Raw genomic sequence first — 26,232 nt, 5'->3', positions numbered from 1 at the left:
AACGGTTTTCAATAAACTTCAAGCTTATTTGTTGCAGATTGATACTACATTGTAAGTTAAAAGCAAGATTTCTACTAACAATGCTTCATGAGCGATTGTTGCATTATTTCTCAAGATCAACTATTGTAGCGTGAATCGCCCATCCCGACTGAACGTAGCTTTTTGAGGGGGAGTAACTCGAATAGAAACTCCTTGACGAAGGCCTCCACCAAACCGGCTTGTATTTCCCTGACGAATGCCTCCCCCACGGCTTGCTTGACTAATGTCTTCTGGATGACCGATCGCGAACGGATCGCTCGTGGCGGCCGGAGTGAATGTTTCTTTTGGGCCTGTGGCTCCCTGACGAATGCCTCCCCCTGGGCTTGCCTGACTGATATCTGCTGTGTGACCGAGAACCACTGGATGGCTTGCCGCGGCTGGATGGATGGAAGCTCCCTGACCTGTAAAAATATGTATTGTCTGTCACACAGGCACTTGGTCCGAAGAGGTCCCGCGATGACATCACCTCATGTTATAACATGCCGCATTGTCGATGGTCATAAACTCATCATCATTTCCAAACTTCTGATATCATACAAAATATGAACAAAATGTTTAATCAAATATCTTTTTAGACACACAGTTTAAAACGGTTTTATAACAAAAAATGAAATGGTAAAAAATATTAATTTCAAAGTTTTCCTCAAGGTCTTGTTTCTTTTCCTCCTACTTGTTGGCATGCAGGAATTTCAAAGTATATATAAAAACTCAAAACTATGTTCTCTTGTTCTAAATCCTGACTTGAATGAGAATTACACGTATATACCACACATTCAAGATCTACTTGCGTTATCATCTCAGTGTTTGTTTGCAATCATTGGTAAAATATACCTCCGGCAGGACCTGCGGGAATTGACTATACTAGAAACCGCGGGAAACATGGGATTTTTCATTTCCCTTTCAATTCTTCATAATAAATCGTATTGAAAATTCGAATTCCGAATTCGATAGTTCTGGATGCTATCTGTGCGGCTTGAAAGATACAGCAAATTTTGACCAAAGCATTTTCTAATTATTCGTGAAATGGGCCTCAGTAATTCAGACAGAATTTAATTAGCTTTTTCTTTGAAATTGATATGTTTGATTTATCAGGTAGATTAAGCCGGACAGAGAGCGTTCTGAGCTGTCATCCCATCACGTTTCATGATGTTTTACTTTCATTTGAGCTGACGAGTGCATGGCGGGTGCGCAAAGTTATCAATAACATGCTCTATGTATTCATGAGAATGTTTGAGGTTCACATCAATGTGTTTGCATTTTAAAACCACTAAGAATTTACACGAAGAATTCATGGCCGGGATGAGCTATGAGGAACTGCAGGATGAGGAACAACTGGAACTTACCGCTCGTGCCCTGTGGTCCCTATGACCAAAATACAGAGGACTAACACCACTAGTCTCAACGGTAACATTCTTGATGATGGTCTTATGCCGGAAAGTGCGGGTCCTGATAACGAGAATGTCGTCAAGAATGTCGTACTGAAAAATAGGCGCGAATAAATACCAGCAAAAAGCGGGGCGGGCCATAAGATCTATTGAATTAGCGCTCAGCTGCTGCTTGTGAAGATGAACATGATTGTCAAATAAGTGTCAGAAGGTACATAAAGTTAAAGCCGGACTGTACAGCTGATTCTAGCTTCTATGCTCTCATCTGATCATTCAACGCGCAAGAGGGGCATCTGATAAATAAGTCCGTAACCAACACTGCACTCTCAAGCCTCTGGCACCAGTGAAATCACTCCAAAACATGCTGTTATTAAGGTGAGCATACTTACATACATTAATATTGTTTATGCAGTTTTGGCCTAAAATTAGAACAAGTGATTAAAACGCAAACTATTTGAACACCTTATAATCCTAGTATGTTCCCATGACACTCTATCAAGGAATATTTTTAACTGTCACAGCGGCACTATCTGTGGGCGACGATACGATCTGCAGAATTTCGAAATTTGATTTCTGAAATCCAAAAGTGTCTTATAGCATGGTCCTCGCACCGGCTGTGTGTCACTGTCAGTCAAATCCTCCCACTTGCACGTGTTAGTTAATAGGAAAGGCCCTGAAGCTCAGGATCCCAATGTGAGGGCCTTCAGAATGTGGAGGGAGTCGGGACTTTTTCTTACTGCGGACATGATGGATTCATTAAAATTGAAACTGTCAATCGACATGGAATGAGGCGCAATATTGTATATAATGTCTGAGTGGGAGAATGGGGGCATCTTGCGCTTTAAGACAATCAATGATGCTTTCACAAGTAGCTCTCACCAAATACCAAGTGAGCCATGTCGAAACCAACCAACAGGTCAAAACAAAGACATTGTCACAACCAGCACACCACAATGGACAGAAGCCTGTGAAAAGAGAGACATTACAACCACCGCCATCAACACATCCTATCCACCGCTGGTTTGAATAAGAGAGTTAACTCAATCTTCATGCACAGCAAAAAATTACGCATTTGAAAAAATTGATACAAACAATATGCTTTATTTGCAAGTGGTACCAGTACATATGTGTGTATATACAAAGCCTAAAACAAAAATATGCATGTGACAAAGAAAAACACTTAACTACAGGAGTTGATGTCCTAATCATTATTCACATACAATTTAAGATTACCAGTTGTGCTGTTTTACGGTTAACCTTTTTAGTTTTGCAGCCACATATCTTTCTTTGTTCACGAAAACATCAGTTTCAGCTTCTGTATCCATGGTGCATTTTCTTTTGGACGGATTCTAAAAATAGCACAGCATACAATACAAGAACACATGTAGAAGTAGAAGAGAAAAATAAGAGGATCTTTGAAAAAGTTGCCTGGGGTCCGAAGTGGGCAAGAAGAGAGACAGCTGACAACATTTGCCAACTGCAGTTGCAAACAAATGTCCTTGACATAGGGCAAAACAACAGCTTTCTAGTTTTCCCTATCATTGACATTGTCTGTAGAATGTCCAAATTCATCTATCCCTGAATAACTTAATCAAACAAAACTACCAGTCTTTTTCAAAAACAGCCAGTGCTTCAAAATTCTGAACCACCAAATCAATTCCAGAACTTTCAAGCTAGCAAAGCCTCCAGTGTCAGTGAAGAGGACGGATTTACATGTACACTTCCACATTTTACACGTTGTAAGTCACTCAGATACGTCAGATCTTCTGTCCTTTGTAACTGATTGACATAGAGTCTTTTCATAGATCAAGTAATCAATCCGTCATTTCTGTAAGATGAACTGCTCTATGAATTCATTTTGTTCGATTTCTTCCTTTTGTAATGCTTCATACTGAACTCGCAATCTGCAAAGGATAACAAAAAGTTTTGTCATAATAATTTTTTGATTATAAAGTAAAAACAAGCTATCAGATGAAAATAATCCAATATCATGGGCAGTTTATAAATGCAAGTACATAATGGATAGTTAAAAGGACCAACACCTATCATCAAATATACTATCAAACGAAAAAACAGAATATTGATCAGCCAAACAGTAACTTACAAAACACATATGGAGTGACTTGACAATTCACTGCCGTTTCCCCCAAAAAAGGAAAAAAGCATAGCATGTTCTGATCAACGATTTAAGACATTTATCATAAGGGAAGAATTTGCAGTGAATCAATCAGGCCTTTGGCAGCATTGCTAATCTTTCACTCACCTTTCTAATTGCATTTTCTTTTCTGCTATCAAAGCTTGTAACTGCTGCTGCTGTGCCTCTCGCTGCTTCGCCATGGACTTCAGTAGATTTCTTGAACCAATTGCCTGAGAAAGGGAACAATGTTTTACCCGACATTGACAAGGAGCTGGAGGGTGCATTCTAGTGGTAAACCAGTTTTAGACAAAAAAATTGTTACATTTGTGAATTCAGTTTCTTCTCTGGTTTTCAAAAATAGATAGAAAAATAGGAATCTTTTATGACTAGAAGATCTAAGAAGAAGGAATCACGATATTGATATGAATTTATAAGAAAGCCATGCCAAAGAAGTATTGATAAAACATGTCAATGCAATTCTCCTCTAGGGCCACATACCTTCATTTTTTCCTTTTCAACTTCTTTTGACACACCATCAACCATATCAATGAATGTTCCGACAATCTTTTGGAAATCTGATATTTCTGAAAAAGAATGTGAGAGCAATTAATTGCATTGAATCTTTAAGCAGCCTAGTCAGTAGTCTTTTGTCATGTCTGTAGTGTAGTGCAGGTGTCTAGGCCTAGGTAGGCACACACCTCGAAACTCGTGAAAATTCCAACATGTCAAATGTAAACTAATATACTAGTAGGCCTAGGCTAAATAGCCTGAAACACGTACTTAGAACCTCAGCTAACTAGCTAAGCTATGCCTAGTGGCATGCCTAGGATTTCCGTGTTTCCTGATGCCTGCAGTTTAACATCTTCATCATTTATGCATGATTGAAAGCATTAGCAAGTCCTTGACAACTGATTTGTAAAATGATTTTGACACTATAAACGATCACTGCCTGCCTCAACCTACTTTCCACAAAATCTTTACACTCTTCTTTTAACTCTGTAGTTTGACCAGCAGCATCTGGTTCAAGGACTCGTATTTTATTTAGCTCATCAAAGTGGAGCCCAGCTTTCGCCATCACCTCGTCAGCCATTTTGAAGCTGTGGAATGCAGACATATGGCAGTGAATTTAAAGATATCGATACAAATTGGACCGTCATATTTTTATTGATAGAAAAATATAATTTGGCCCTGATTATATTGTCGAGTAATGGTTGTGTATGTGACCTGTTTTTTGTTTAAAATGATTGTGTTTATTCATAGTTACAGACAAATGTATGATTCACGTGAACTTTGCATCGCGAACTCATGGATAACGCATAGCTCTGTGTATTGCTGTTACTATTTTTAGAACAGTGATTAAAATTTCTTGCAGTTCGACTTTTTACACACTTGTCGCACCCTAATCTCATTTTATTCACAATATTCCACGTTGATAAGATCGATATAGTACTAATTGTGTTGACAAGAAATGTCTGGTGAACAGAGATTAGTGATAAAAGGAAACGACTCGAAGTATGTGAAGTTAAATGTTGGTGGTTCACTTTTCTACACAACGATTGGGACACTCACTAAACAGGACACCATGCTTCGTGCTATGTTCAGTGGGCGGATGGAAGTGCTGACTGATCAGGAAGGTGAGTGGGAAGATTGTTGGTGTTCATGATCACGACTACTTGCACGTAAAATGTATGTGGGAAATTAGGAGGTGGACAATGTTAGGGCTCTCATATGCATGATATGGTAAGAGAAAATCAATCCGTTAAATTCGCTGGGAACCTTGGATTGTGAATATAAACATGGGGGAGAGCTAAGGTATCTCTTCTCTATTATAGGCTAGCCTAGAAAGCCTTCTAATGTACTTTTCTATTTTCCAGGATGGGTCTTGATTGACCGATGTGGCAAGCCGTTTGGAACAATCCTGAGCTTCCTCCGTGATGGTACTGTGGCGCTTCCAGAATCAAAAAGAGATCTTCAGGAACTCCTAACAGAATCAAAATATTATCTAGTCCAAAGCCTTGTAGATCAGTGTGAAACTGCTTTAAAGAAGAAAACAGAGGAACTGGAGCCAATATGTCGGGTACCTCTTATAACATCACAGAAAGAAGAGCAGGCGTTGATTGCTAACACTGCAAAGGTATGGATGAGATAAAAGCCAGACTCTGTTTTCTTACAATGAACTTGACTCTGTTTTGAAATATTTGAGTAAAATCAGGGATTTGTTCTTCAATTGCAAAATGTTTATTTTTGTATCCTAAGTTTTTACGTGATGTGAACCGAATCCCAGAACTAACTTTAACATAATTACCTTTTCAGCCTGTAGTGAAACTGCTGTGCAATAGACACAATAACAAATACTCATACACAAGGTAAGGAAAAGCAGAATGAGGAGTTGATGAAATAGAGAATTGTTGTGTATCCAGTCCCAATGATAATTTCACACTGTATTCGGAATCTGTGTGAAAACTGGCACAAATCTTCTTGGAAGTAGACTTTTAACTGCAGACGGGTCTAGGTTTACAGCTAAGAGTTAAAGCAAAATTTATGAGACTAAGACTAAATGACAAATAAAAAGCTTCCGACTATTGTTGTTGAACGTAAAAAGAAAATTGTAACCACTACTACTGCTAGTAATATAATACACATTTTAAAACAAGAATGAAGAAATTTTCTATTTTCATCCTTAAATGTTGCTTATCCTTCAATTTGACTTTTCAGTAACTCAGATGACAACTTATTACGGAATATCGAACTTTTTGATAAACTATCATTACGGTTCAATGGTCGTGTGCTATTTATTAAAGACGTTATTGGCAGTAATGAGATATGTTGCTGGTCATTCTATGGACATGGAACGAAAGTGGCCGAGACGTGCTGTACATCAATTGTTTATGGTACAGATAAAAAGCACACTAAGGTATGATATTAAACCCGGTAATTCTTCCTCATGGATTCTGGAGCAGCTTTATTATGTCCTTTTCCCACATGAGAGTCATCACCTGTGTGGTTGATTGTTGTTAAGAAGGCTGTAGATGCCCCAGCAATCACCTAGAGCCGCATGAGGACAAATCAGCAAACTACTTCAGAATGAGGACAAATCAAGGGGACAAACTAGTTTATCTCTTACGTCACAACCTGTCCTTGAGACTGGGACAATATATGTTGACTTTTTAAATGCTCAGCTGAGGTTTAATTAAGTATGCTGTAAAAAGCAATCTAATGAACGCCTGCTTCATACATGTTCAGTGCTCATTTTGACTGATTGTTGTTTTCTTTGTTAGGTTGAGTTCCCAGAAGCCAAGATCTATGAAGAGACTTTGAATGTGTTATTATACGAGGATAGAAACAAAGGTCCTGATGCTGAGCTCATGCAGGCAACAAGGGGATACAATCTTGAGGTTGGCGGTGGTTACGCGAGTGACGATGACATGGACGATCATAGTGGTGCGAGTAGAATGCGGCGAAAATAGACTAAATAATTTAAATGGGGTTGGCGTCTCAGTAATGTTTGTGTTCTTGCAGTCTGTAGTTCAGGATTATGCAGTCCTGTGTCCACCTTTATGTCAATCATTAATGTACTTTCAAAGGGTGGGCTTGTATAAAAAAGGACTTAGTTCGTCAAAATCTCTTGATATTATTTTTTGTACTGGTAAGAGAGTTTTGATCCTAGTACCAAATTGGTGACAGTGTCGCCAAATGACATTATTGTAGGGGAGCAGATTGTTGAGTCAGTTGGCATCACATATTTGTTAACCAAGTATCTGCTTATCAAACGACCAGATCAAGAAATTGACAACAGCAAACATTTTCCAGATTCTGTTACACGTATTTAATTTATTCAATTCGAACTGCTGTGTTTGTTGTATCGTTATACATCTTCCTTCATTGTATTTGGTGCCGAAACCCAAAGTTTAGTGAGCGAGTTGTTGAACTGTTCCAGTGCTTGTGACATGTATTACAGCTTCACACCATCATAGCTGGCATTGTAACTTCCATATGGGACACATGGAGTTTTGGGATGAAAAGCCAGTCTATTTTATGAACTCTAGATCAAAACCTTGTTTCCTTGACAGTATCCTACTTGTATCGGGTACATTTCTATGTGTACATTGTAGCTTTTGTTGTACAGTCTGAAATGGTTATGTCCTGTTCTATTTGTGTATAGATCTTGAGCATGATGTAACATAGTTTGGTGAAGGTGTGAGCTGGACATGTAGTACATGTCCAGATACAGCAAGTGGAAGTTGGACAGTTAACTTGAAGAACTAATTGCTGCATCTACATGTACATATATAGTACTAGTATTTGCAATGACACTAAGTGTATTCAAGTCCATGTGTTCAACATGTTGTACCTTACAATCTCTCTCCTGTCTTCAGTGTGTCTTCCTTTATCGTTTTATCAGCTAAAGTATAGGGCTAATTGTTCCATCTCGTTTTCAATCAAGGAAGATCTCAAACTCGAGTATACTTGGGGATTATAGGCAAAATCTAGGGGGTCCAACTAGTGAAAATGTGCACAGAGATCTATGTCTGGTTTGATTGGATAAACGAATTCCTCAAGTATGAATAGTGCCCTTATACTGTGAGATATTCGATACACCTATTGGTCACTTTGTGTAACCCAATGTAGACCTCCTGGATCTTGCCTATAATCTCCCTTTAAGGTGTCCTTCCTTGGAGGAGCCCTCTGGGTAGCTTTGTCATGAAGGGGAGGGTGGAGAAATTATTCCATCAATTATTTTGTAATTTGCGACAAAGAGGGAATTTCAGAAAAGAAGCACACCATACACTTGTTTAATTTGGCCAGTTTTGTACATATAGAGGGGGTGGGGTTAGATTGGCTCCAAATCCGACTGGGCCTCCAAGCACATCAGGACTGTCTTCAAAATGTATCTCTGGACATAATGTGTGGCTTTTGTCAGTTCGAGTTATGGTCTTGCAGTTGCAATAAACTTGATAAATAAAGATCTATTTAAGACAATCTTTGAATTTTGAATCACTGGTCTCTGGATTTGGCCAAAGGAAACTTGCCTGCATGTCCATCTTCTCTATGAAGGCAAAGAAGATCTCCAAAGTAGAACCAACTCAATCAAATTAGGAGAATAGTAGTAAAACTTCTGTAATGTGATCCAGTGCATTCCGTGCGCGACTCCTGACCGATTTTACAGTAGTTAGTTTCGCATTGACTGTTCGGAAGCAGGCCACTCCGAAAAGGGTATTACTGTTCCACATACCGGGCAATTCTGATAGTTTAGCCTAGTGCTACAGCATCGGGCTCAAGACGGTCTTCATGACCAGCTTCATGGTGCCGGCGGCTAGTTTCAGTTGCGCGAGTTAAGCTTACTTTCCACCATTCCCTGTGGAAAAGGTGAACGTAGTTATCACCAGGTTTACGAGTGTTGTAGCAAATGTCATACAATGCGATGCGTGGATAAAGCCCAGGGCAAAACTCCATTCCGAAGGTCGTTTCTCTACCGCCTCATCATCAATTTTACCATTCTCATCATGAAGGACGCAAATGTCTGTGTTCATCTGAAAATAACGAGTTGAAAGTATTGGAAAAGGCACCATGAGGCAAGGCCTGGAACCCATAGACTGACACGATCGACCATCACTAGGTGTGTTTGGGGGGGGGGGGGGGGGAAAGGGTTATATACGTGCAACCTTTCGTTAACTGAAATCGACCGAAGTCCGACTGTCTAGTCCTATCAATCCTGTGATGTGGTCCAGGGTGACGCATTGAGTCCAAGGCCCGTTTCCAGCAAAGTTTGCTGAACAATGTAAAAGATACGCGAAACCTTTTATGATTATAAGATAGAAATGAAGATGAGGCCAAAAGATTCACTTACCACAAAAAATGTGATCATCTTGCTCAAAATCTGCATCCCGATTGATAATAGCAATAAGATGGTCAGGAAGATCCTCTGCCCAAATCTCTCGTGAATGTCATCAACAACCAGTACGCCTTTGAGCTGCGCCAGATTGCTGCTCAGAATTGACAAATTCTGCATTCTGAAAAGTAGAAAAACGATTATATGCATATGCAGACATCACAGAGGGGCGGGTCTCGACTACCGAGGTATCTGTTCAATTTATCAGGTCCTCGGCATGAATATATAAACGTGTGATCGAGGTTTTAGGTAAGAGGAGAATATCAAAAGAAGCCCCACGGGAGACGAAAAATCACAACAACAACGCCGCGAAAATGAGCAACCTGCGGTCATTAAATCGCATGCGACACAGCGAAAAAATCTCTTGTTTGCCGTAGTCATAGCAGGTGCCCTGCGACAGGAACCGGTGATCGCAGTGATCCGAGACTGGCGTATATCAAACCCACGCAGCGAGATAGCGACCGCCTATACCCGCCCGTAGACAAGAATAATTTTGTCCCGCATAGGAGCGAGTTATAGAATTTTAGGTCGCAGCGATTTAAATTGTGAGTTAATGTACGACTTGATTCTACAGGGAGATTTCCAGCCGGTGATGCAGTTGCCGCCACTCCGAAGACCGCATCGGAAGGCGTTGCCATCGCTGGACCTTGATATCATGCAGGATGCAAAAACAGGGACGGCAGCAGTAAATGTGGCGGCCGATGGATCATCCTGGCACCAGTTGTTTTCAATATACTCCGCCTCTCGATATTTATTTTTTATATATATTATATGATTCTACATCTTACATTGAATGGGTAGCATCCTTCGGTATAGCAAAGTGCTGCGACGCAGGTTGACTGCGTTTGGGCGACGGCGGCGTCGGAGGTGGGCTCACTTCAGAGCTGGGAATCTCATCATATTCTTTTGGGTTAAGGAGTTTCCTGTCTGACGTGCCCTCCGCAGCGGAGCTGAGACTGGATCCATCGCCTAAAGAAGAGACGTCGGAAATTAACAAAATTACCGTATTTATGATAACACGTTGTCTGGTTACTCTAATAAGTAGTGAGTATTTTCGTGAATGGGTCCATTTTGGAGAGGGATCACACTCTTATCCATACCAGGGATCGTCACCAGAATCCTATTGGAAATGATGAAGGGGCGTTGATAAAAATCTCCAGGTTGAGCAAGCGGGCTTTCGGAAGGATAGGTCCTGTACTAAGATCGCCACTCTTCGTATGATAATCGAGCAGTCGTTACCTTTGTTAACTTTGAAAAAACATTTTCTTGAAACATCATATGGCATCCCAGGTCGTCATCCTAATTCGAAGCAACTAGAGGACATCCATTTCGCCGACGACGTCGCCCTCTTTTCCCATGGGCATAATGAGTGCCATGTAAGACAAGGGCATCGCTCTGGATGAAGCAAGTGGATAGATCGGACTGAAAGTAAACGTCCTGAAAACCAAGAACATGCGAGTCAACTCGACCAACGAGGACTCTGTCACGTTCCGCCAAGAACCATTAGGAGAGGTGGAGAAGTTTCTCTATTTAGGCAGCATCATGATGAAGGATGGTGGCACAGACCAAGGACATACAGACCAGAATTGGCAAAGGCCAAAGCAACAGAAGCGTACAAAATGTTGATGCCTGTGTGGAGGTCAAGGAGTATCGGCACAAACACGAAGCTGAGAATCTTTAGCTCCAACGTAAAGTCGGTTTTGCTGCATGGATGTGATACCTGGAGAACCACAAAGGCTGGAACCGCAAGACTGCAGACCTCTGTCAACCGGTGCTCAAGATACATCTTAAACACCAGATGGGAAGACAGAATCACCAACAGAGATTTGTGGGAGAGAGGAAATCAGGAGCAGATAGCAGGACTGCAGGTGCTGCGGAGAAAGTGGAACTGGCTCGGCCACACCCTAGGGACATCATCACAAGGCATGCACTCCCCAAGGCATCCCCAAGGCAGACGGCGTCCAGGTAGGCCGAGGAACACATGGCGACGATCGACAGAACATGAGGCTAGGATGATTGTGATGAACTTACTGGACCCAAGTTGAGAGAACTACCCAGGGCAGGAGGAAGGATTCCCCCAAATGCTAACTCACCGTTCATGATATTGTCTCCGGTCGAACTTTTCGATATCCGTTGTGTTGCTTTTGCCGACAGACTCCAGTAGGTATATGGTACGTTTGAATAGGAATCAACGATCGGATGTTAACATGTGCTATTAATGGTACTAAATGTATTTATTCATACATTGTCCCAATTTGGACCTACTGAACAAAACACATAAATTTGAAAGCAGTATTAAAAATGAAAACAAATTAAAATGAATAATGAACATATAAATGTGAATGCAGTTATTGAAATGAAAGCAGACTAGAATGAATCATTTTATTCTAATGATATACGTGTATATACATAAGTTGTTCTGACACAATGTTTGCCAGAAGCGACTATGATTGGTTGAGGCGACGTCAGGCTTTATAATTAAAACATATCATTTCGTGATACAGACAGCAAATAAGGATGATTGTGACAAAATGAGGATTATAACCAGATGCTCACTGGTGCGAGAGAGAAAGGTTGTGCCAATGTCTCAATGTCTTTATATTACTGATTCTTTCCCAACACATCCTGTATATACACCGATATAGCAAGGAAGATTGCCACAGTTTGCCGAACTGGTGCAACAATTGTAAGTTGTGATAATGTCTTCATGCTCAACCCTTGATTTGAAAGAGCTAAACATATTTTTTCAATTCTTTCTTGTCTAGGGAAAGTAAGACTGTGATATTAGGCTATATATGTCTTGCTGCAGGTCGAACTGGTGCGTCAATGATAGGTTGTGACAATGTCTTCATGCTTAACCCTCGATTTTAAAGAGCTAAACAGATTTTTTTCAATTCTTTCTCGTCTAGGGAAAGCAAGACTGTGATAGTAGGCTATATATGTCCTACTGCAGGTCGAACTGGTGCGACAATGACAGGTTGTGACAATGTCTTCATGTCAAGTCCTCGACTTGTGGATCCCTTCGGAGACATCTTTTGTATAGCAAGTATTGGTGCGAAAGAGATAGGTTGTGAAAATAATGCACTAAAATGTTTGCTACATCCTGGTTACTGTTGCAACAATTATAGGATGTGCTTATGTCTCCATGTCAGGCCTTTATAGATCCTGTTGAGACATCCTGTGTTAGTTCGAGGAAAAGCAGAAAAACTGGACTAAGTCAGAGGCTACAAACGCATTTATTTCGAACATTTACATCATTTATTTTGAAGTTTAGCAGGCATGATTAAACAGCCAGTCTAGAGAGGTGTTTTGCACCCTGCCATTTCAGAGAACTGTCAGTGCAAGCCTCGAACGATTTTGAGTTGGAGGGGAGAATACAACCTTATTTATTTCCAACTTTGACGATCCCATTGACATCGATATCTGTTTTTTTATTCTTTGCTTGGCTTACAATCATTTGGGAATCTGCCTTCTACTAATTTGAATGGGAATCTAAGTTTATGTTGCTTTTAGCTCAAGAACAATCCTTAGAACAATCCTCCGGCCTCGTCTCTGTATACCAAGTTGAAGTCTGAAAGTATAACCATGGATACGATTTAGTGATACAAACCTCAGTCTCCGTCCTTTTTGAAAATTGCACCTTCAGTCCTCTCGTAGTCTTATTAAGAACAGTTTTGTCCCTCCCATAAGCATGCATGATCTCACAAGCACAAACTCCTTCAAAAAGCATTGCTCTGATGACTGTTTTTTACTATCCTTTTACTATAATAATTCTTTTACTCATGTCTTGTAAAAATTTTAATGTATACTCCTTTTGTCCTTTGCCATGGTGTCCTGTTACTTGGATCCTTCTCATCATGGAATCAATATTTTTTCTGCTGTAAAGAAAAATATAAAAATTTAACATGTGAAACTATTCAAGACAAAAATAAGTTGTCAGTGATTTTTCTGCATCTTGATAATCTTTGGCATTCCAGGTTGTGCTTCCCTTGGTAGTAGTGCTAGATGAGGACAGGAGAACATGCTATTCATACATGCCCCGGTAGCTGTACATTTCACCTGCCGGGGTATCCGACCGGCACATTGAAGACCAGCACATTGTTACTGACCTTACTTCACAATTCATTTCTTTCAAAAATTGTAAAACTTCGAAAAACATTGGAAATTAGAAGGAGAGGGGATGAAACAGCACAACAAAACCTGAAATTTCGAACAAATGTAGTGAACCTATAAAATATCATATTTGGTAAATTTAAATCATTGTCTGGGTCCCTCTCAAAGTTGTTTAGAACAGCCAGAACATGCAACATGCAAATTGTGAAGGAAATTGTGCAAATTGTTAAGCATAAATGTGCAACTTGTGAAGCAAACCGGTGTTAAAAAAGAGTGCAAATTGTTAAACAAATGTTCAAATAATGAAACAGAGTGTACAGAGTGTTAAAATTGACATGCAAATTGTTGAAGAAATGTACGAATAAGGAAACAGAGTGTTAAAATTGACATGCAATGTTAAGGAAATGTACGAATAATGAAACAGAGTGTTAAAATTGACATGCAAATTGTTAAGGACATGTATAAATAATGAAACAGAGTGTAATAATTGAAATGGAAATTGTTAAAGAAAAGTACGAATAATGAAACAGAGTGTTAAAATTGACATGCGAGTTGTTAAGGAAATGTACAAATCATGAAACAGAGTGTTAAAATTGTCATGCAAATTGTTAAAGAAATGTACGAATAATGAAACAGAGTGTTAAAACTTACATGCAAATTGTTCAGAAAATGTACGAATAATGAAACAGAGTGTTAAAATTGACATGCAAATTGTGAAGAAAATGTACGAATAATAAAACAGAGTGTTGAAATTGACATGCAAATTGTTAAGGAAATGTACAAATCATGAAACAGAGTGTTAAGATTGACATGCAAATTGTTAAGGACGTGTATAAATAATGAAACATGGTGTTAAAATTGACGAGCAAATTGTTAAGAAAATGTACGAATAATGAAACAGAGTGTTAAAATTGACATGGAAATTGTTAAGGACATGTACAAATCATGAAACAGAGTGTTAGAATTGACATGCAAATTGTTTAAGGACATGTATAAATAATGAAACAGAGTGTTAAAATTGACATGGAAATTGTTAAGGACATGTACAAATCATGCAGAGTGTTAGAATTGACATGCAAATTGTTTAAGGACATGTATAAATAATGAAACAGAGTGTTAAAATTGACGATCAAATTGTTAAGGAAATGTACAAATCATGAAACAGAGTGTTAAAATTGTCATGCAAATTGTTAAAGAAATGTACGAATAATGACACAGAGTGTTAAAACTTACATGCAAATTGTTCAGAAAATGTACGAATAATGAAACAGAGTGTTAAAATTGACATGCAAATTGTTAAGAAAATGTACGAATAATGAAACAGAGTGTTAAAATTGATGAGCAAATTGTGAAGGAAATGTACGAATAATGAAACAGCGTGTTAAAATTGACATGCAAATTGTTAAGAAAATGTACGAATAATGAAACAGACTGTTAAAATTGACATGGAAATTGTTAAGGACATGTACAAATCATGAAACAGAGTGTTAGAATTGACATGCAAATTGTTTAAGGACATGTATAAATAATGAAACAGAGTGTTAAAATTGACGAGCAAATTGTTAAGGAAATGTATGAATAATGAAACAGAGTGTTAAAATTTACATGCAAATTGTTGAAGAAATGTACGAATAAGGAAACAGAGTGTTAAAATTGAAATGCAAATTGTTAAGAAAAAGTACGAATAATGAAACAGAGTGTTAAAATTGACGAGAAAATTGTGAAGGAAATGTACGAATAATGAAACAGAGTGTTAAAATGGACATGCAAATTGTTAAGGAAATGTACGAATAATGAAACAGAGCGTTAAAATTGATGAGCAAATTGTTAAGGAAATGTACGAATGTACGAATAATGAAACAGAGTGTTAAAATTGAGGAGCAAATTGTTACGGAAATGTACGAATGTACGAATAATGTGACAGAATGTAAAAATTGACATGCAAAATTGTTAAGGACATGTATAAATAATGAAACAAAGTGTTATAATTGACATGGAAATTGTTAAAGAAAGGTACGAATAATGAAAAAGAGTGTTAAAATCGACATGCGAGTTGTTAAGGAAATGTACAAATCATGAAACAGAGTGTTAAAATTGACATGCAAATTGTTAAAGAAATGTACGAATAATGAAACAGAGTGTTAAAATTGATGAGCAAATTGTTAAGGAAATGTACGAATGTACGAATAATGAAACAGAGTGTTAAATTTGACATGTAAATTGTTAAGAAAATGTACGAATAATGAAACAGAGTGTTAAAATTGATGAGCAAATTGTTAAGGAAATTTACGAATAATGAAACAGCGTGTTAAAATTGACATGCAAATTGTTAAGAAAATGTACGAATAATGAAACAAAGTGTTAAAATTGACATGGAAATTGTTAAGGACATGTACAAATCATGAAACAGAGTGTTAGAATTGACATGCAAATTGTTTAAGGACATGTATAAATAATGAAACAGAGTGTTAAAATTGACGAGCAAATTGTTAAGGAAATGTATGAATAATGAAACAGAGTGTTAAAATTGACATGCAAATTGTTGAAGAAATGTACGAATAAGGAAACAAACAGAGTGTTAAAATTGATATGCAAATTGTTGAAGAAATGTACGAATAAGGAAACAGACTGTTAAAATTGACATGCAATGTTAAGGAAATGTACGAATAATGAAACAGAGTGTTAAAATTGACATGCAAATTGTTAAGGACATGTATAAATAATGAAACAGAGTGTTATAATTGACATGGAAATTGTTAAAGAAAAATACGAATAATGAAACAGAGTGTTAAAATTGACATGCGAGTTGTTAAGGAAATGTACAAATCATGAAACAGAGTGTTAAAATTGTCATGCAAATTGTTAAACAAATGTACGAATAATGAAACAGAGTGTTAAAACTTACATGCAAATTGTTCAGAAAATGTACGAATAATGAAACAGAGTGTTAAAATTGACATGCAAATTGTTAAGAAAATGTACGAATAATGAAACAGAGTGTTAAAATTGATGAGCAAATTGTGAAGGAAATGTACGAATAATGAAACAGAGTGTTAAAATTGATGAGCAAATTGTGAAGGAAATGTACGAATAATGAAACAGCGTGTTAAAATTGACATGCAAATTGTTAAGAAAATGTACGAATAATGAAACAGAGTGTTAAAATTGACATGGAAATTGTTAAGGACATGTACAAATCATGAAACAGAGTGTTAGAATTGACATGCAAATTGTTTAAGGACATGTATAAATAATGAAACAGAGTGTTAAAATTGACGAGCAAATTGTTAAGGAAATGTATGAATAATGAAACAGAGTGTTAAAATTGACATGCAAATTGTTGAAGAAATGTACGAATAAGGAAACAGAGTGTTAAAATGGACATGCAGTGTTATGGAAAAGTACGAATAATGAAACAGAGTGTTAAAATTGACATGCAAATTGTTAAGAAAATGTACGAATAATGAAACAGAGTGTTAAAATTGACATGGAAATTGTTAAGGACATGTACAAATCATGAAACAGAGTGTTAGAATTGACATGCAAATTGTTTAAGGACATGTATAAATAATGAAACAGAGTGTTAAAATTGACATGGAAATTGTTAAGGACATGTACAAATCATGCAGAGTGTTAGAATTGACATGCAAATTGTTTAAGGACATGTATAAATAATGAAACAGAGTGTTAAAATTGACGATCAAATTGTTAAGGAAATGTACAAATCATGAAACAGAGTGTTAAAATTGTCATGCAAATTGTTAAAGAAATGTACGAATAATGACACAGAGTGTTAAAACTTACATGCAAATTGTTCAGAAAATGTACGAATAATGAAACAGAGTGTTAAAATTGACATGCAAATTGTAAAGAAAATGTACGAATAATGAAACAGAGTGTTAAAATTGATGAGCAAATTGTGAAGGAAATGTACGAATAATGAAACAGCGTGTTAAAATTGACATGCAAATTGTTAAGAAAATGTACGAATAATGAAACAGAGTGTTAAAATTGACATGGAAATTGTTAAGGACATGTACAAATCATGAAACAGAGTGTTAGAATTGACATGCAAATTGTTTAAGGACATGTATAAATAATGAAACAGAGTGTTAAAATTGACGAGCAAATTGTTAAGGAAATGTATGAATAATGAAACAGAGTGTTAAAATTTACATGCAAATTGTTGAAGAAATGTACGAATAAGGAAACAGAGTGTTAAAATTGAAATGCAAATTGTTAAGAAAAAGTACGAATAATGAAACAGAGTGTTAAAATTGACGAGAAAATTGTGAAGGAAATGTACGAATAATGAAACAGAGTGTTAAAATGGACATGCAAATTGTTAAGGAAATGTACGAATAATGAAACAGAGCGTTAAAATTGATGAGCAAATTGTTAAGGAAATGTACGAATGTACGAATAATGAAACAGAGTGTTAAAATTGAGGAGCAAATTGTTACGGAAATGTACGAATGTACGAATAATGTGACAGAATGTAAAAATTGACATGCAAAATTGTTAAGGACATGTATAAATAATGAAACAGAGTGTTAAAATTGACGAGCAAATTGTTAAGGAAATGTATGAATAATGAAACAGAGTGTTAAAATTGACATGCAAATTGTTGAAGAAATGTACGAATAAGGAAACAGAGTGTTAAAATGGACATGCAGTGTTATGGAAAAGTACCAATAATGAAACAGAGTGTTAAAATTGACATGCAAATTGTTAAGAAAAAGTACGAATAATGAAACAGAGTGTTAAAATTGACGAGCAAATTGTTAAGGAAATGTACGAATAATGAAACAGAGTGTTAAAATTGACATGCAAATTGTTAAGGACATGTATAAATAATGAAACAGAGTGTTATAATTGACATGCAAATTGTTAAGCAAATGTATCAATCATGAAACAGAGTGTTAAAATTGACGAGCAAATTGTTAAGGAAATGTACGAATAATGAAACAGAGTGTTAGAATTGATGAGCAAATTGTTAAGGAAATGTACGAATAATGAAACAGAGTGTTAAAATTGACATGCAAACTGTTAAGGAAATGTGCGAATAATGAAACAGAGTGTTAAAATTGACATGGAAATTGTTAAGGAAATGTACAAATCATGAAACAGAGTGTTAAAATTGACATGCAAATTGTTAAAGAAATGTACGAATAATGAAACAGAGTGTTAAAATTGACATGCAAAGTGTTAAGGAAATGTACGAATAATGAAACAGAGTGTTAAAATTATTGAGCAAATTGTTCAGAAATTGTACGAATAATGAAACAGAGTTTAAAAATTGATCAGCAAATTGTTAATGAAATGTACGAATAATGAAACAGAGTGTTAAAATTGACGAGAAAATTGTGAAGGAAATGTACGAATAATGAAACAGAGTGTTAAAATGGACATGCAAATTGTTAAGGAAATGTACGAATAATGAAACAGAGCGTTAAAATTGATGAGCAAATTGTTAAGGAAATGTACGAATGTACGAATAATGAAACAGAGTGTTAAAATTGAGGAGCAAATTGTTACAGAAATGTACGAATGTACGAATAATGAAACAGAATTTAAAAATTGACATGCAAAATTGTTAAGGACATGTATAAATAATGAAACAAAGTGTTATAATTGACATGGAAATTGTTAAAGAAAGGTACGAATAATGAAAAAGAGTGTTAAAATCGACATGCGAGTTGTTAAGGAAATGTACAAATCATGAAACAGAGTGTTAAAATTGACATGCAAATTGTTAAAGAAATGTACGAATAATGAAACAGAGTGTTAAAATTGATGAGCAAATTGTTAAGGAAATGTACGAATGTACGAATAATGAAACAGAGTGTTAAATTTGACATGCAAATTGTTAAGAAAATGTACGAATAATGAAACAGAGTGTTAAAATTGATGAGCAAATTGTTAAGGAAATTTACGAATAATGAAACAGCGTGTTAAAATTGACATGCAAATTGTTAAGAAAATGTACGAATAATGAAACAAAGTGTTAAAATTGACATGGAAATTGTTAAGGACATGTACAAATCATGAAACAGAGTGTTAGAATTGACATGCAAATTGTTTAAGGACATGTATAAATAATGAAACAGAGTGTTAAAATTGACGAGCAAATTGTTAAGGAAATGTATGAATAATGAAACAGAGTGTTAAAATTGACATGCAAATTGTTAAAGAAATGTACAAATAAGGAAACAAACAGAGTGTTAAAATTGATATGCAAATTGTTGAAGAAATGTACGAATAAGGAAACAGACTGTTAAAATTGACATGCAATGTTAAGGAAATGTACGAATAATGAAACAGAGTGTTAAAATTGACATGCAAATTGTTAAGGACATGTATAAATAATGAAACAGAGTGTTATAATTGACATGGAAATTGTTAAAGAAAAATACGAATAATGAAACAGAGTGTTAAAATTGACATGCGAGTTGTTAAGGAAATGTACAAATCATGAAACAGAGTGTTAAAATTGTCATGCAAATTGTTAAACAAATGTACGAATAATGAAACAGAGTGTTAAAACTTACATGCAAATTGTTCAGAAAATGTACGAATAATGAAACAGAGTGTTAAAATTGACATGCAAATTGTTAAGAAAATGTACGAATAATGAAACAGAGTGTTAAAATTGATGAGCAAATTGTGAAGGAAATGTACGAATAATGAAACAGAGTGTTAAAATTGATGAGCAAATTGTGAAGGAAATGTACGAATAATGAAACAGCGTGTTAAAATTGACATGCAAATTGTTAAGAAAATGTACGAATAATGAAACAGAGTGTTAAAATTGACATGGAAATTGTTAAGGACATGTACAAATCATGAAACAGAGTGTTAGAATTGACATGCAAATTGTTTAAGGACATGTATAAATAATGAAACAGAGTGTTAAAATTGACGAGCAAATTGTTAAGGAAATGTATGAATAATGAAACAGAGTGTTAAAATTGACATGCAAATTGTTGAAGAAATGTACGAATAAGGAAACAGAGTGTTAAAATGGACATGCAGTGTTATCGAAAAGTACGAATAATGAAACAGAGTGTTAAAATTGACATGCAAATTGTTAAGAAAAAGTACGAATAATGAAACAGAGTGTTAAAATTGACGAGCAAATTGTTAAGGAAATGTACGAATAATGAAACAGAGTGTTAAAATTGACATGCAAATTGTTAAGGACATGTATAAATAATGAAACAGAGTGTTATAATTGACATGCAAATTGTTAAGCAAATGTATCAATCATGAAACAGAGTGTTAAAATTGACGAGCAAATTGTTAAGGAAATGTACGAATAATGAAACAGAGTGTTAGAATTGATGAGCAAATTGTGAAGGAAATGTACGAATAATGAAACAGAGTGTTAAAATTGACATGCAAACTGTTAAGGAAATGTGCGAATAATGAAACAGAGTGTTAAAATTGACATGGAAATTGTTAAGGAAATGTACAAATCATGAAACAGAGTGTTAAAATTGACATGCAAATTGTTAAAGAAATGTACGAATAATGAAACAGAGTGTTAAAATTGACATGCAAAGTGTTAAGGAAATGTACGAATAATGAAACAGAGTGTTAAAATTATTGAGCAAATTGTTCAGAAAATGTACGAATAATGAAACAGAGTTTTAAAATTGATCAGCAAATTGTTAATGAAATGTACGAATAATGAAACAGAGTGTTAAAATTGACATGCAAATTGTTAAGGACATGTATGAATAATGAAACAGAGTGTTAAAATTGACATGCAAATTGTTAAGAAAATGTACGAATAATGAAAGAGTGTTGAAATTGACATGCAAATTGTTAAGGAAATGTACAAATCATGAAAAAGAGTGTTGAAATTGACATGCAAATTGTTAAGGACATGTATACATAATGAAACAGGGTGTTAAAATTGACGAGCAAATTGTTAAGGAAATGTACGAATAATGAAACAGAGTGTTAAAATTGATGAACAAATTGTTAAGGAAATGTACGAATAATGAAACAGAGTGTTAAAATTGATGAGCAAATTGTTAAAGATATGTACGAATGTACGAATAATGAAACAGAATGTTAAAATTGACATGCAAATTGTTAAGGACTTTTATAAATAATGAAACAGAGTGTTATAATTGACATGGAAATTGTTAAAGAAAAGTACGAATAATGAAACAGAGTGTTAAAATTGACATGCGAGTTGTTAAGGAAATGTACAAATCATGAAACAGAGTGTTAAAATTGACATGCAAATTGTTAAAGAAATGTACGAATAATGAAACAGAGTGTTAAAACTTACATGCAAATTGTTAAGAAAATGTACGAATAATCAGTGTTAAAATTGACATGCAAATTGTTAAGGACATGTATAAATAATGAAACAGAGTGTTATAATTGACATGTAAATTGTTAAAGAAAAGTACGAATAATGAAACCGTGTTAAAATTGACATACAAGTTGTTAAGGAAATGTACAAATCATGAAACAGAGTGTTAAAATTGACATATAAATTGTTAAGGAAAGGTACAAATCGTGAAACAACATTGTTAAATTGACGAGCAAATTAATTGTTAAGGAAATGTGCAAATAGTAAAACAACTTGTTAATATTATCAACCAAACTGTGAAGGAAATGTTCAAATCGTGAAACAGATCGTTAATATTGACATGCAAATTGTTAAGGAAAGGTACAAATCGTGAAACAAGATTGTTAAATTGACGAGCAAATTAATTGTTAAGGAAATGTGCAAATAGTAAAACAAATTGTTAATATTATCAACCAAACTGTGAAGGAAATGTTCAAATCGTGAAACAGATTGTTAAAATTGACGAGCAAATTAATTGTTAAGGAAATGTGGTTAAAAAACAATCAAGGCAAGTTAAAACAATGAGCCTCTCACATAAAACAAGTCACGTGGCCACAAATAAACATTGCCAGACTTAAAGAATGTTTAAACAACCTAGACCAATACCACAAGGGATTAACAAACATATGAACAATGTTTGTAAACAATCCACATTATAACTAAAGTAAAATATTCCTGGATGAGAAAAAGCTGTACACTTTATTTAAATTTAAATTAATTTAATTTAATTTTACTTTAATTTAATTAAACTAATTTTTTTTTTAAATGTCCCAGTTTATCACCCCCGCATCACTTTTTCCACCGCCTCAACAAATATTTCATTTTTTAATTTCCAATTTCAATCACTAAATTCGCGCTTTCAGCAGGTTAGAATTGTTTCATCAGAAACGCAACTAAATAGACAATGAAATTCCCTTTTCAATGACACCAAGCATATCCACTTTGGTTCATTTTATCAGCAGTTATTCACTTTACAATGAGGAAACTCCCCCCAGCGTAAATGCCGGCCGGTGACATGCCGAACAGACGACGATTGATTTGGCGCCAAAAACACAACACACATCAAATATTGTTTTGCATGCCAAAACACCATTGACACATCCGATTTTTCAGCATAACAAAAAATTTCACGGTGATTTTAGATATCTCATAGTGTTACAACACTTTTCAAGGAGATTCAAGGAAATTCATTGGTTGAAAGATTTTTTTGTCTTCAATCCCCAAATTCGCGCCTTTTTCAGAAAACGTGCTCTCCCGATGCAAAATGTGTTTGCGCGCCTCTCACGGCACTTTGTTGAACTAAAACTTTGCGCGAAGAGAAGTCTTGCGCATTGCGCTTCTTGGTTCTTTCTATGTGCGATTAGCAAGAAGACGCTGCCTTGCGCAAGAAACCTGTCAAAATGCCATTCGTGTTCATTCCATTACCTTTCGCTGTTCAGAAAAAAGGATGATAAACTAAGAATTTATCTAATAGGGCCTAACTGAATTTGGGGGTCATGACGGCTATCTTGGATTTTCCATGATTCAATTCCCAACAACCTCACAAATAGTCTCAATAGATTCCTCGACCCCTACAACCTATAGCTGGACACCATATTCATCCTATTATGTAGGTCATATAGCCCAAATTGTGATGTGGCCGCCATCTTGCTTTTGACGTCACATTTTGACCCTTTCCAGGCTTGAACTTTCCTAAACTTTTGACATGTTGTCTACAGGGCATACTATTATGAAAAAACATAAAAAAATGTTTTCTCAATAAATTTTGACCCTACTCAGAATGAAAATGCTGTTGGTGTCGATGCGCGCTCTGTCTCCAGGCAGAATGATATATACTCATATCCAAGGGAGTCTTTGGATAAGAGTCTTTTTTGCGGAGTCTAGCGAGTGGGGGAGAAGGGGTGTTAATTACCTTACCTTGTAATGATGTTTTCTCCAACGATGATGTGGTAGTCCATATCCTATTGTGTTTGTCATTGTCCTCCTGTGGTTATTAGTGGTAGTCCATATCCTCAATGGCAAAATATATCCTAACTGAATATGGGATGATATCTCGTCACAAAAATCGGAACAGAGGCTTCGTTCATACACCACTCACTTCCGCCAAACTGCCCACCACGTGCTACGACCGCTCGTATTAACAATACAACCACCATCAGATGCTGAAATCCGTCTCTGGACTCTGAGGTGACCGCCTCGCACACCCTTATATATGGTAGGCATGTCAATCAAACAATAAACTGAATCAAGGAGCCAATGAAAATGAAGCAACGTGAGACATCAAAAGGATGCGGCGCCGCCTCTGTAATTAGAACTGGTAACCAGAAACCAAGATTTGACTTAGTTTGTCATTGCTAGACGCCAGACTGACGGGCTTCAGATTTTTTGGTGCAAGTGACACGCCAAGGTTTATCTGGCGGGAAACTCGCCCATTGACCAGCTGGAGGTGACCCCAGGGAAGAGACCCACGACCTTGACGGCCCAGGTACGAACTTTAGTGCGAGAGGACGGAGCAACAAGTGACACTGATTGGCACATGCCAAGACATGCCAAGATCTTTCCGCGGGAAACGCGTAAATGAACTGACGGCAAGGGACTTGATGACACCACACTAACATTCCTACTTTGTCGTTTGTACGGATTGCGAAACCTGCCTATGGGCAGACTATCCCGCGCTTTTTTTAGGGATGAGCAGACGTTCACCAGATGCATGCCCCATGTTATCGGTCAATCATGAAAGATCTATGTAAGCCTTGTAACCATGGTGCACAACCACAACCTACATGTACCTCACTCGCAGCAGTTAGACAAGCACTCACAATCATCATACTGTCGCAATCCTCCTTACACAGGGTGTCTCAGAAAGACCGAGATGCAGACCTCGTCACAACCAGCCAGTGTCTCTCTCGGTCCATAAATACCGGGCATGGCGATTTAGCGGATCCTGCGGATTCTGCGGAACCTGCGGAATCTGGGCGGAATCAGCATAAAAACAGCTCGAGAATATCGATATTATGATAAATTATCCTTATAATAAATATTTGTAATATTCCGTAACTGTTAAACTGTCTAAACCGCTAAGATTATCAAGCATTTCGGAAAAACCCCAACATGCATGAAAAAAATGTCTGCATTCTATTATCGGACGATTTCCACATTGGTCTCGTTAGGGAGTTTTTCCCAAATGTACGCGATGATGACGTGCCCCATTAAACAGGACGTAACATCTATTTTAAAATGCGTTTCCAAAGTGAATGCATCGGGACAACCCATTTGTGTCGTATATCACTGGAAACGCCCGATTCCCCTGATTCTGCAGGATGTTAAATCGGGCATTTTATTTCTTTAAATAAATCATAAGCGTCACATTTGCTCCTAGCTCTGTTCACCATCCCAAACGGCAATATTGCCAATTGAGCCGGACAATCACGAAAAAACCCAAATATTATACATTTCTTCCTGAATAATTCTTACAGTGGCCATTCTCCCATGAAAGACAGTTGCTTACGCTACACAAAAAACAAAAAAAAAATCAAGGGTCAACCATTGAACTTTTGAGATGTTGAATTTTGCATAAATCAGCGAAAAACGCACCACGTAAATATAAATATAAATGGAAGTGTTTATTCCTTTAGGATATAATGCAATAACAATCGTGTTAAAAAGGTCATGATGTTTGAGCTGCTGTTGAAGGTAGTGTCTGCTCAAATGATAAGGATTGTCTTTGTAGTGGTTCTTCACATACATTGCAACGTGATGCTAAGATCTAACTTTTCAAAATCGATTATCCCAACGGCAGTACTATGCTCTTGAGCTAAGAGCGAACGAAGTTATCAAAAGGTTCGCGATCGTTGTAGCAAATGTCATAAAATACGACGCGTGCACAATTCCTAAGGTTAAGCGCCATTTATCAGGTCGTTTATGTACATAATTCTCGTCAATCTTGGTAGAGTTGTCCTCATGAAGAATACAGATATCCGTGTTAACCTGAAAAGAAGAGTCTCCTCGGTAATTTTCACACAAAACTGTCGAAGTATATTTTAAAGGGACAATTGGGCATGAGATATGTTGGTTTTTTCTACAGAATGGCAGGACCGTGACCTCTCAAAACAGGATAATTGAAAACCAATTAAACTGCTGTAAACAATGAAACAGAACGAGGCTGCCTGAAATTCACAAGTCACGCCCAAATCTTATATTTGCAACTTTGGCGAAAATCATTGTGAGAGATCAGCATTAGTGTGATACAACAAGTGCCGGCGGATGGTGGCAAGCAGGGAAAGTATCCTCCTGGCCA

At 36.5% G+C, this 26,232-nt stretch overlaps 3 protein-coding genes and 1 long non-coding RNA gene across 4 annotated transcripts; 1 reads left to right on the top strand and 3 right to left on the bottom strand.

Annotated features, from left to right (window-relative positions):
• Positions 1 to 5: 5 nt before the first annotated feature.
• LOC135503128 (uncharacterized) lies at positions 6 to 1,534 on the bottom strand. The gene is made up of 2 exons (XR_010449860.1): positions 1,383 to 1,534; positions 6 to 440 (listed from the first exon to the last, which is right to left on the bottom strand). It is a non-coding gene; the product is annotated as an uncharacterized LOC135503128 (long non-coding RNA).
• A 975-nt stretch (positions 1,535 to 2,509) lies between these two features.
• On the bottom strand, positions 2,510 to 4,652 carry LOC135503110 (intraflagellar transport protein 20 homolog). Its single transcript, XM_064796453.1, has 4 exons — positions 4,525 to 4,652; positions 4,060 to 4,145; positions 3,688 to 3,791; positions 2,510 to 3,328 (listed from the first exon to the last, which is right to left on the bottom strand). Exons 1-4 carry the CDS (start codon positions 4,649 to 4,651, stop codon positions 3,247 to 3,249), a joined length of 399 nt encoding a protein of 132 aa, XP_064652523.1. The 5' UTR covers position 4,652; the 3' UTR covers positions 2,510 to 3,246.
• Positions 4,653 to 4,917: 265 nt separating this feature from the next.
• LOC135503094 (BTB/POZ domain-containing adapter for CUL3-mediated RhoA degradation protein 3-like) lies at positions 4,918 to 8,541 on the top strand. The gene is made up of 5 exons (XM_064796427.1): positions 4,918 to 5,195; positions 5,436 to 5,695; positions 5,875 to 5,927; positions 6,277 to 6,475; positions 6,840 to 8,541. The coding sequence occupies exons 1-5, from the start codon at positions 5,030 to 5,032 to the stop codon at positions 7,026 to 7,028; spliced, it is 867 nt and encodes a 288-aa protein (XP_064652497.1). The 5' UTR covers positions 4,918 to 5,029; the 3' UTR covers positions 7,029 to 8,541.
• Positions 8,503 to 11,610, bottom strand: LOC135503100 (uncharacterized). The gene is made up of 4 exons (XM_064796441.1): positions 11,545 to 11,610; positions 10,240 to 10,420; positions 9,410 to 9,572; positions 8,503 to 9,092 (listed from the first exon to the last, which is right to left on the bottom strand). The coding sequence occupies exons 1-4, from the start codon at positions 11,549 to 11,551 to the stop codon at positions 8,901 to 8,903; spliced, it is 543 nt and encodes a 180-aa protein (XP_064652511.1). The 5' UTR covers positions 11,552 to 11,610; the 3' UTR covers positions 8,503 to 8,900.
• Between the last annotated feature and the right edge of the window lie 14,622 nt (positions 11,611 to 26,232).

This window comes from Lineus longissimus, chromosome 2, assembly GCF_910592395.1.
Source record: "Lineus longissimus chromosome 2, tnLinLong1.2, whole genome shotgun sequence".
Lineage (NCBI taxonomy): Eukaryota > Metazoa > Nemertea > Pilidiophora > Heteronemertea > Lineidae > Lineus > Lineus longissimus.
This window is presented reverse-complemented; position numbering and strand designations above follow the sequence as displayed.

Coding starts and splice junctions, on each gene's coding strand:
- LOC135503110 (XM_064796453.1), bottom strand. CDS start 4,651: ATGGCTGACGAGGTGATGGCGAAAGCTGGGCTCCACTTTGATGAGCTA. Junction 3,792..4,059: donor TTGAAAAGGAAAAAATGAAG/GTATGTGGCCCT, acceptor TCCCTTTCTCAG/GCAATTGGTTCAAGAAATCT. Junction 3,329..3,687: donor AAGAAAATGCAATTAGAAAG/GTGAGTGAAAGA, acceptor TATCCTTTGCAG/ATTGCGAGTTCAGTATGAAG.
- LOC135503094 (XM_064796427.1), top strand. CDS start 5,030: ATGTCTGGTGAACAGAGATTAGTGATAAAAGGAAACGACTCGAAGTAT. Junction 5,196..5,435: donor AGTGCTGACTGATCAGGAAG/GTGAGTGGGAAG, acceptor TCTATTTTCCAG/GATGGGTCTTGATTGACCGA. Junction 5,696..5,874: donor TGATTGCTAACACTGCAAAG/GTATGGATGAGA, acceptor TTACCTTTTCAG/CCTGTAGTGAAACTGCTGTG.
- LOC135503100 (XM_064796441.1), bottom strand. Junction 9,573..10,239: donor AAGGATGCTACCCATTCAAT/GTAAGATGTAGA, acceptor TCTACTTTTCAG/AATGCAGAATTTGTCAATTC. Junction 9,093..9,409: donor AGATGATCACATTTTTTGTG/GTAAGTGAATCT, acceptor CGTTATTTTCAG/ATGAACACAGACATTTGCGT.